The sequence below is a fragment of the Kwoniella newhampshirensis genome, chromosome 1 (genome assembly GCF_039105145.1).
Source record: "Kwoniella newhampshirensis strain CBS 13917 chromosome 1, whole genome shotgun sequence".
Taxonomy (NCBI): Eukaryota; Fungi; Basidiomycota; class Tremellomycetes; order Tremellales; family Cryptococcaceae; genus Kwoniella; species Kwoniella newhampshirensis.
This window is the reverse complement of record NC_089955.1, coordinates 1,170,919-1,181,483: the sequence shown is the minus strand read 5'-3', so window position 1 is coordinate 1,181,483 and position 10,565 is coordinate 1,170,919. Positions and strand designations below refer to the sequence as shown.

Genomic DNA, 10,565 nt, shown 5'->3' with positions numbered 1-10,565 from the left:
GTATTAGGTCAGGTAGACCGAGTGTGGATGGACTTTGCTACAGCAACTTACCATTTTCTACTATGCCAATCGATGTGAGGTGTGATTGGCGCAAGGGGGTGCCATCAAAGATTGAAAGCAGGGTGTAGACCTCACTGTGACAACTTCATTTGTGTCACTTGAAACATGCCGAAAGGGGCCTCGAAAGGGAAGTCAACGCGCCTTCCTTCTCGCGAGCAAGTTATGACGCTCAATCCTGAAGCTAGTAGTGAGCCTTACTCTAATTACCACCTCATACCGAGAGGAGTGCCGCCAACCATTAATTGCTAGATCAGAGAGACGAGAATATATCCATTCTTTAGGCGGCCTGCCCCTTCGGACCTCTGCACACGAGCTGCGGTGATCAGACACTCCAAGTTGTTGTGAACCAACATACTGGTCAATCCTCGTCAGGTCGGTAAATTACAAGCCGAGTACAATCCTCATCAGATTGGTAAATCACAGGCTCAGGAAGTATCCTCGTCCCGTCCCCAAGTGTAGGTGTATACTGGTCCCCAAAGGGAACGCCAGGATCGACAAGTATCGGTCCCACAGATTCATCGTCGGTGTGCTCACCCGTTTCGACCGGCTCCAGTGCCGGTGTCCCTGTACCCGAGGTATCTGCGACTCTCATGGGAGTGTAAGAGCCTGGTGTATCTGTCTCCAAGCGCGACCCTTGTGGTACACCTACTTCGTCTCTTGCGGCTCCTAACCATCTCTCGTCTTCTGAATCCACATCTCCCCATCTCACGTCAACACACTTGACGATATCAGTCCGTCCTTCGGGTTGCTCAAATGTACCTTGACCCGGCGCACAAAACTCGACTGCGCGAGCTTCGATGAGAGCATCCCTCGACAGGTTCTCGGTATCGAGGTGAAGGAAGTGAGGATGAGCAATCTTGGAAACGGGGTCGAAGACGAAGTCGGCATCGCTTGAACCAAGTAAAGCAACAGAGTGACGAGCTCCCGTGATCTCACAGGTGGGTCGCGTTCCAGGGGCATGCACAAAGGTCCTGAGCCAGTGTCTGGTTCCGTCTCGGAAAAGGGCATGTAGGCCCCTTTTCGCTATGCTCACTTCAGTCTCTTGGTCTTCCCCAGCAGATCCTAAAACCATCGAGGATGGTCCTGGGGATGCATCGTGGGACAATTCTGGGTATCGAGCCCGAGAACCTTGTTCGAAGAGGCTGGCAGGTACAGACCATCGCTGTCCTTCAGGCGGCATCCTGAGGTCCGAAGTGCTGGGCCAGGGATGATTCACACGGCACCGGGATCCCGAGGCCCGATGGCTACGACCAATCACCGTTGCAGCTTGCACGATACCACTGTCGTCCAAGAACAAACGTAATTTGATGCTCGCGATCAGATCAGCACCGTCGGACCCAAGTGCTGTTGTGCTCAAGCGACCGAAAGAGTCTGTGAAAGCGGACATACTGTGGAGCAGTCAGATCGGGAACTTGGTAACGGAAGGAAAGCGTCATTGAAGGGCTTAGAGGTTGCTGGTCAGTACAAGTGTCAAATTCATGGCAACTGAGCAGTAACAGCACCGACAAGACATGTCAAAACGACTTGTTGCATGAATGGAGAAGGGCTGATCATTCCTGTGAGCCTTCCAAAGAGCGAGGCCTGCCATCAAGTCATCCGAAGACCTCGTGATGGTGGGTATCAGCGAGACAAGTGAACAAAAATAGTTTGTCAAGGTGTGTTGAGAACATCGTTCGATTGCCGGTCACAGCCTAAGTGTTGGGAGGATCCTAAGCGTCTTCGAGAGATCGCCTTCTGAAAAGACAAAAAGACAAAGGAGTTCTCATCAGTCTTCCAATTGCTTCTCAGGAAATTTGCACTTGGTACGCTTGTTGTGAGCGATCAATCTCTGTCACCTCCTGGCAAATTGTACACTTGATGTCAGAAGATGACAACACCTGCAATCAGTATTGTGAATACCGTCAGCGCCCCATACAGGTTCATGAAATTTCATAATATGCTGTACTATACTCGTACTGTATCACTATAATAGATAAAAATAAAGCTACAAATATACTTTTCTCATCATGCCTCGTCAACTTCATGCGTGTGCGTATGATCATGAGCATGATCGTGATCATGCGTTTGTTGTGGTGTATCCCTCATTCTAGCCCTCATCTCCCCTTCCTTCTTCCATTCTTCTTTCTCCCACTCATCATATTCCTCTTTATTATTCATCCATCTCTCCTGGACGTCTCTCACATCCCCACCCGCCCTCCCTACGCCCATAGCTGATCCGAACAAAGCCTGAGTATTGACGGCGTTCGTACCGTCGTCATCGTCGTTGGGGATGAAGATGTATCCTGTCATCTTGTCGACTAAACGAACGAGATTGATCATGGATGATTTATCCTGCGACGAGCGGTCAGGTCAGCTTAGCTTTGTCATAGCATCGACACAATCCTCAAAGTTGTACACTACCACTCACCTCCACTGCGAGGGTTTCAAAACCTACCAAACCAAACCCTTCTACCAGTTCCACCATAGCTTTATTCAGCTTGCCAAATTTCGCGGCCCTCGGTTCCGAATCCAGCTTGGCAAGGAGGTACGACAGGTCTTGCACTTCTGTATAATAGCTGAGGTCAAAAGCTACCGTCGCCATCTAGAGTCAGCTAGGGGTGCCCTTTGCCGAAGTGTCCAAAGGCCGGCTCAACTCACGCAATTCTCCATACGTTGATATCAAATCAATCTTGCTCAGGACGTTCACGTGCGGCATTTCCATCTGCAACATCGCTCTTAAAGCCAGTAGCACAACTGAGATGAATTTCGAGGCGTCGGTGATATAATGAGCGTCACTAAGATGGACCGCAGCGAGCTGAATTGGAACAGCATGTCGTCGTCAGCGCATATCGCTCGAACAATGCGTACAGACATCTCACCCTATAATCCATCTTGACCAACTTCCCCACGACGTTCTTCAGACTGTCATGATTTGTCCATAGCTCCACCTGACCCGGCGTATCAAACACCACATAACCATTTCCTTTTTCCTCTCCCAAGACCTCATCTAACCTCTCCACCAACCAGTCAAAGTTCGCCTCCAGATATTCGACGCAATATAACATCGCTCCATTGGGACCTAGTCCATATTCCTCCATCACCGAATCAAGTGTGATGAGTTCCGTAATTGAGATCGAACATGGATAAGGGGGGCTGGGGACCGCGGGATCAAGATTGATTATGTGGACTGGGCGACCGAGAGCTGTGAGAAACTACTTCCGACGATATCTCAGAAACCATGATATTGGAAGGGGCTTGATCGGTACAAGCATGGTGATTGTCCTGCAGACTCACTTGATGCAGACCATGACAATAGGTCGATTTACCCGCACCAGGAGGTCCGGTCACTAGTTGTCCGAATGCGCTGGCATGTTTCACCGGTGCTTGCGGTAGCTCCATCTTCGTCAAATACTGTGTTGAAGCCGATGGTGGACTCGGAAATTCATCAAAAAAGCTGACGGCAGCAGAACCCCTTCGTTCGTGACCTGGATCAGGTGAGACGTCCACTCCTCTTTGTGTATTTGGAGAAAGACTGGTAGCGCGATGTCCCTGAGATAGGGTGAATGCTTGAGGTGACGGGGTCAGTTGCGAACGCTGAGGTGATAGAGTGTTAGACTCGGGTAATGGAGGTGAATCAGGCTGTTGTTGTTGTTGTTGAACAAGATGATGGAATGAAGAAGGTGGAGGAGGTTGTGTAATGATTCCAAAAGTTCCAGGTGAAAGAGCTGCGCGAGACCGAGATGAGCGGCGTTTTCCGTCGGGAGTATTTTCCGTGGCACCACTCGTGGCATTGTGAGTCCTGGCTGCTTCGGCCAAGTTGCGCATGGTCTCGAGAGTGTGGGGGAAAGGGAATTCTGCGATGCATAGATGCATGAGCTGTGAGCATATGCGATGTCATCTCTTGCGGGAGAACACTCACCGTTGCCCTCTCTGACGATGGGCATCACCGTAGCATGTGTTTCTTCGACCCTTTCCTCAGAATTACCGCGCGAAACAATGGATTCCGGCGTTACGGGTCTTCCATCAGTGAAAGCTGCCATTAATCTTGGTGAAGTGACCCGTTGGTCATCCACCGCTACAATGGGATGGTGACCATCCGTTCTGTGCGATGCGACTGCAAAGTTCGAGTACTGTTGGGTGGCACTTCGATCGGAAGCTATGTCAGGCGTGGTGATTTCAACAGTTGAGATCTCGCTTCCGTCAGAAGGTCGTCGAGGCTGATCGTCGGACGTTGAAGTCGTACCTCCGCCTGACTGTGGTGACTGTGGTGACTCCAGACCGTAGCCTAAGCCGACAGCGCGGACTTGAGATGGCACAGCTCGGCCAAAATTCGATGCAGAGCGACTTGGGGCATATCGTTCAGGAATTGGAGTTGCATTCGAGAAAGATCCATTTCGATCAGCGGGGGTTCGAAAAAACAGACCCTGATAGACGGGCGATTCAGCAATTGCACCGTTTCACGTCTCCTCCGGGTATCTCGACACTCACATGGAAATCCCCTTCGTCCAGACTCAAGTGAGGACTAGGCGTTTCGTTTGTGTGAGTCTCGCTGATCTTCCTAATGAACAGCGGCGTGGTGCGCCCTGATCCTCCCTCTACTGACCGATCCCATCCCTCCGAGGCGTCAGTGTACACGGTTGCCTTGGAAGTAGCCGTATCCGAATGTCTGAAGTCTGGCCTTTGTACATCCAGAAACGTGATTTGACGGTCGAACATCGGCCCCGTTTTGGTTCGTGGAGACGGCATGGTACTGTTCGGGTAGGCCAGAGGCGGAGATGACAATGCTCGTTGCATGGTTGACGTTTCGTGCTCGGAAAGTTCGAGAGAGATTTTGAGAGGAGGTACTGTATGTTGGTGTAAGGTTCCTGCTCCAACTGCTCTGCTAGACTCTCCCGGCTTTAGACGTGCTTGCAATGATGATCTAGCAGGCTTGACCTGTGGTTCGTCAAGGACCCCTACACTTGCTGCTCGACTCCTACCAATTGCTTCCTCTAGGGCTGTTTGTCTCCTCGGACCCTCAGTGCGAATGGGTGAAGGACTCGGCGAGGAGATCGTAGAGGACGTGGTGGTCCCCGTCGATGCAGACAGAGGACCTTTCGTTGCAACATCCCTCTGACGGTAAGAAATTGGCGGTTGGGATGGCGACTGGAATGCTCTTTTCGTCCTCGCCCTCTGCTGTTGCTTCGCTAAAAACGCACGAGCGTGAGCCGAACCGCCATCGGACGTCCTTGCTTTGTGCATAGGAGAGGCCAGCGATGAGGTGCTGGGTACGGTAGTCGAATCGGGTAATGAGGCTCTTCGTTCTCGCTCGTCCTCATCTTGGCGATCTTCGCCGCCCATCTGGGGCAATCCAGGCGAGATAGCTACTCCAATCTCATCCGACAGTGGTACGAAAGGTCCGTAGGTTGGCAAGCTTGGTGATCGAGCCTCGTCAGGCAGTTGGGGCAGGGGTTTTGACAGATTCAATGGGGGAGGAGCCTTGTAAGTACCAGTCCCTTCGCCCAACGTGGCCCTCCTTGAAGCTCTTTTAGTGATGATGACTACTCCACCGCGATCCGCCACGGAAGGGTGTCTGAATTGCAAGGTTCTGGCTTGGGGCACAGAAACAGGAGGAGGATATCTCGAGTCTTGCTTGGAGGTGAATTGACCGAGAAGCTCAGGATTGCTTATGGAATGCGCATGAGGAGCTGAAGATGGCATGGAATCGGACCGTCGGTCGTTTGAATGGAAGGGATCGTTCACGTCATCATCGTCAATGAAACCTTGAGAGGCAGATCCGTTATCTCTTCTTGTTGGAGCAGGAGTGTTGACGAACCCAAAGCTCTTCGGTACTTCCTCTTCATTTCCCCTATTCAATCTCGAAAAACTGAATTGTCGTTTGTGCTCCTTTTGGGATATTGACCCGTGCCGTGACATCGGATCGTTCCTTGAGATTGAGCCATTCCTCGAGCTCCATCTCGACCCAAAAGACGCAGAACGTTTTCTGCCTTGAGAACCGAGGCTGAGGTTGACCAGGGAGCTGTTTCGACTTCCTTCTCTGCTCCTCGCTCTGACATTTCCAATCACTGGAACATCTCGTGGTGGATCGAGTCGACCGCCAAGACTCAGACTTCTCCCTCTTCTTCTGATCAATTCCGCCCACTCTTCTCTCTCCTTCAATCTCGTCCTACCAGCTTCCACGACCTTCGCTTCATCCGAGGCCGACGTGCCACTACTGGCGCTCCATCTCTTGCCCCTCTCATCGGGAGTCGCTGGAGGGGTGATGAGGTGAGGGACTATCTGTGGTCGGGGAAGGACAAACATGTCGCACATGGTCGGGACTGCCCACCGTCGCGTTTCTGCTTTGTACTCATACGGGTTTGACGGATGTTGTTGATGAGTAGGTCTAGGTACGGATACCGTTCTTTGACGGGGCTGAGCTTGATACAGAGGGTCCGATTCGAGATATCCGGAATACGAGCCGTTTCCAGCTCGCATCTCACGGTTCATAGGAGAGAAAAGCATTTTTGGCGCATCAAGGCCTGTTGGGACGGAAGATGACGAAGGTATCCGTTGGGCGTGGATCATGTCAGAGATCGAGCTATAAGAAGGCGATTTGGCGAGCGAGTTCTGTCTTCTAAAAGCCAATCTTTGCGTACCACTGTTCATGTTCAGAGGGGGATCGCTGTTGTAGGCGCTCGTGTAGGTGTTGGAGGGTGTCGGTGTTGGTCGGGGGAACTTGTAGCTGCGATCACCATTTGCTGCACTTCCACTCCCACCTCCGCCTCCGGAGAACACGCTCAACAGATTCGAATGAGCTGGCTTGGCTTGCACTGGAGATAAACCGATACCACTCTCTCGCGTAGGAAGGTTGGGCCTGGCATTGTATGGAATGAACCATTCGTCATCTCCGGCCGCCTGATCGAGAGAGTTGTGACCAAGAGATCGCAATTTGCCGAAGACGGAGGATTGTCGTTCCATCATGGGAGAGGGTGTGATGCGAATATGAGAGGATGGTCGTCCAGTGAGAGAGGTGGATGGAAAGTCTAGAGGTTCAAGCTGGCAGGTGATCAAGCGTAAGGTGCAGAACAAGGAGAAACGCCAATGAAAAAGATGCGAAGGGGTTGACATCGATGAGAAACAAAGTGAGATGCGGTCAGCATCTATCCCCCGCACCTCCTTCAGCGCCTCAGCCCAAGAACACTCACGTCCTCCTTCTTTCACCACCAAGCACAGCCCACTTGTGCGATAAAGCTGAACCCTTTACAGAGCAGCTGTCCTTCGGTATCTCTGGGTGACCCCCAACACTCCAGCCAAGTGAGAAGCGCGTAACCCCCTGCGCCGAGGTGTATGTGGATGTGCGTGTGTGTGGAAGCACTGCTGTTGTGTCTGGCCGGTGTCTCTGATATGACGCACGGATCTACTCGAGTCGTGATCAACGTGCGATAGATGGATAGTCTATGGGAAGGCTAGTCGTTCCTATTCAGATATCGTTCCTTTGTCGTCTCGGTCGAGAACCGCGATGAACGTCGTCGCGGTAGACGACTCGTAGTCGTGATGGATTGCAGGATTGTATAGAGAGGAAGAATCGTTATTGAATGATGGACAGCTATCTCATCATACCTGATCTGTCTATCAACAGCAATTATTGACCCCCTTTCTCTCTCTCTCATCTCTGTCTGAAATGATATCACGAAGCAAAAGCAGCGACAGACTGGCCGAAATCTGGACACAGCCAGTGCGTTAAGGGAAATAATGTAGATTGCTATTTCATTTCGTTCCTCAAAACCTTTATTTCCTGCACGCACACACGCACCCACACACACACACACACAGAATGATAATGTCGGAACGAATCCCCGAAGGAACGCGTCGGGGGGATTTTTGTTTTTCCAAGGACGGGCATGACGCATTTCAATTGTGCCTTATGATATATCGGAGGGAGAGCATGGAAGGCTAAGGAAAAGAACAAAAGGACTGGTGGAGCCAGCAGCTGGCTGCATCACCGTCCGCTGTGGGGATCACTCTGAGAGGCACTGGCGAGGAATGAAGGGAGGTTCTGGACTCTTCTTTTTCATTTACCAGACTATAATCGGGCCGTAGTTGATTGGTAGAATTGGGAGATCGACAAGCATTCACTGGTGTGTCGAGGCACTGATGATCCTCCTACGAAAGGTGCGGTTGCACTTGCATTCTTCCCCGGCGTCTCCATCACACCACCACCAGGTGCTTGGCATGCCTGGAAGCTCGCCTGCGTTCCGACGACCTGTCATCCTCAACAATCGCGAGCAACGCGAAGGCCGGAAATGGGACATGGACGGACGGGAGTGACACGGTCAAAGGAAAAACAATCTCAGGATCCCTGTTTTTCTATTAGCTTACCTGAACACCCTCCCGATCACTAAATTGCATTCTTCTGAGCTCAGCTTCTCCATCTCCCATTCACATGCTTGCTTGTCTCCGAGAAACACAGGTGGTATACAATTCATGAATATGTCAAAACGTGATGATCGTGATCTAATCTACTTTTTGTACCTTGACGCTTCGTCTTAATTCCTGTAGTCTCTGTTTCTCATAGTAGAATCTGAAATCGATATATCAGCTTGGTCATGATCGTTGGTCTGGCCGAGAGGGACATTACTAACATTGTACCAAGACTGGTCAAACCCAGTAATCCCCCAGTACCTACCAAACCTGCCCAACCCTTCCAACCGGTTTTCCACCAATTCGTCCCTGCTAACACCTTCAAGATCACCCAGAATATACAAGTAATTACGACTACTCCTCCAGCTGGTAAAAGGTCCAACCACCTCAAAGCAGGTCTACGATGGACGAAGAATCTCTTAGCATGACGAATGGCATAAGCTATTCTGACCACCATCGCAGCACACGAGGCCCACACCAAAGCTTCTTCTCTACTTGGGTTGATCGATATTCCATCAACATAAAGCGTAGGGAAGCTCGTGATGAAGAGCAGCGTGGTCGCAAAAACCGCTGAGGAAGCTACCATCCATCTAGCTTGATTCTTGACTTCTCCCGGGTTTGCACTAGCAGTATGGAACGCTTCTGCTACGCCGTTCAAGCTCAGTAAAGGGATGTATGTCGTAAGGTACAGACGAAGGATATCAGGAGCGGTGGTGGAATGGTATTGGCGAGGAAGAAGGAGGGGACTGATGGCAGGAAACAACGGAGGTACGAATGTCCGAACGAGTAAAGTCAAGTAGAGGGCGAGTCGAATCGTCGCGGTGAAGAGGGTTAAGGTAGATTCTGACGCGAGGGACGAGGAGTAGTGGAGATGTAACGATTCTTCAAGAGGCTGAAAGATGATCCGAGCGACGAGCGATCCTGCATGAGCCATGATAGGATAGGTCAACGACTACACTTTTCGGCCAGAGCTCGGTGTGAATTCACCATAGTTCATAGCCACCGCATAGCCCCCTTGATCATTCAGCGGACTGATGCGCGCTACTGTTATTCGATCCGCCTCTGTCAAAAGGTGTTTGATGACACTTTGTCCAGTGTTAGCCGTCGCTAGTGACAGCATTTGCGGATCGAATCTTGGTTCCCTTATTATCATTGTCAGTCCTTCATAATAAGCTCAGTGCGTATCTAGCCTCGCAAAGCTCACTCACCCGATTGGCCGTGGTGTCCATACGAGACTACCTAGATCCCACTTGAACTCCCTCAGATATCTGCTAGCCAACCATACTGCTCCTGCCAATTGTCCTATAGCAAATCCCAACAACGCTTTCTCTTCTCCCAATCCTACCAAGCTCCCGACTGTCACTATCGCCTTGACGATCGCCATTCCTCCTTCGGCTTGAACCCTCACATTAAGTCTCGGTGGGGACGATCGATGAACACGAATATAGTAAGGCTCGATTGCCAATTCTATCAATGCTGAGAGGACGTAGAGTGTCAAAGAGAGGTGGAAGGACGGTTGCGTGGTTGTTGTTATGTCAGATGTGGTGAGATACAGCGAGGTGATAAGTGTAGCTATACATATTCCCAGCTGTAACGGTACGACGGACAGTCCGTGTACTTGTCTTTCTTGCACTTGTTTCTCTTGAGCAGAGGCGGCGGTAGAAGATGACCGCCGTAAGAGAGCATTTCGGATTCCTTCTCGAGACAGGAACAGGATACTGGAGAACACGAGATCGAATTGAATCGCAGCGGTCCCAAACACAGACGGAGATGCCAGACGTAGGAGTGTCTGGTTCAAGCCGAAGGTCAGGAATCGTGATAGCAGTTGGAGTAGGACGAGAGAACGAGCTGTCAAAAGTGGGTTGGTGGAGGTGGAGGTAGAGCGAGAAGTAGAGGATGTCGATGATGATTTGGACATGGTGATATCGGTCGTGGACGGATGACGGCGAGGGTGGGTGAATGGAGAGGATCTGTGATGACTGTGTCTACTATCTCATCTTGCGCTGTAAGATGTATCAATGCTGATGATCGACGTGGAACGGTTAGTACTTGTAGGGACAGACGTGGAAGTGACTGAACTCGAACTAAAATCGATACAATAGCGCGCCTCGCAATTGATTGTG

The 10,565-nt window shown here is 51.0% G+C and overlaps 3 protein-coding genes across 3 annotated transcripts; all 3 read right to left on the bottom strand.

Annotated features, from left to right (window-relative positions):
- Positions 1 to 418: 418 nt before the first annotated feature.
- On the bottom strand, positions 419 to 1,240 carry IAR55_000435 (uncharacterized protein; the record flags this gene model as incomplete). The annotated part of the gene is made up of 1 exon (XM_066943571.1): positions 419 to 1,240. The coding sequence occupies one exon, from the start codon at positions 1,238 to 1,240 to the stop codon at positions 419 to 421; it is 822 nt and encodes a 273-aa protein (XP_066806113.1).
- Positions 1,241 to 2,064: 824 nt separating this feature from the next.
- IAR55_000434 (uncharacterized protein) lies at positions 2,065 to 6,999 on the bottom strand (the record flags this gene model as incomplete). The annotated part of the gene is made up of 7 exons (XM_066943570.1): positions 2,065 to 2,391; positions 2,468 to 2,628; positions 2,698 to 2,854; positions 2,919 to 3,251; positions 3,334 to 3,893; positions 3,959 to 4,463; positions 4,528 to 6,999. The coding sequence occupies 7 exons, from the start codon at positions 6,997 to 6,999 to the stop codon at positions 2,065 to 2,067; spliced, it is 4,515 nt and encodes a 1,504-aa protein (XP_066806112.1).
- A 1,536-nt stretch (positions 7,000 to 8,535) lies between these two features.
- On the bottom strand, positions 8,536 to 10,360 carry IAR55_000433 (uncharacterized protein; the record flags this gene model as incomplete). The annotated part of the gene is made up of 4 exons (XM_066943569.1): positions 8,536 to 8,602; positions 8,664 to 9,363; positions 9,430 to 9,584; positions 9,651 to 10,360. The coding sequence occupies 4 exons, from the start codon at positions 10,358 to 10,360 to the stop codon at positions 8,536 to 8,538; spliced, it is 1,632 nt and encodes a 543-aa protein (XP_066806111.1).
- Positions 10,361 to 10,565: the final 205 nt, after the last annotated feature.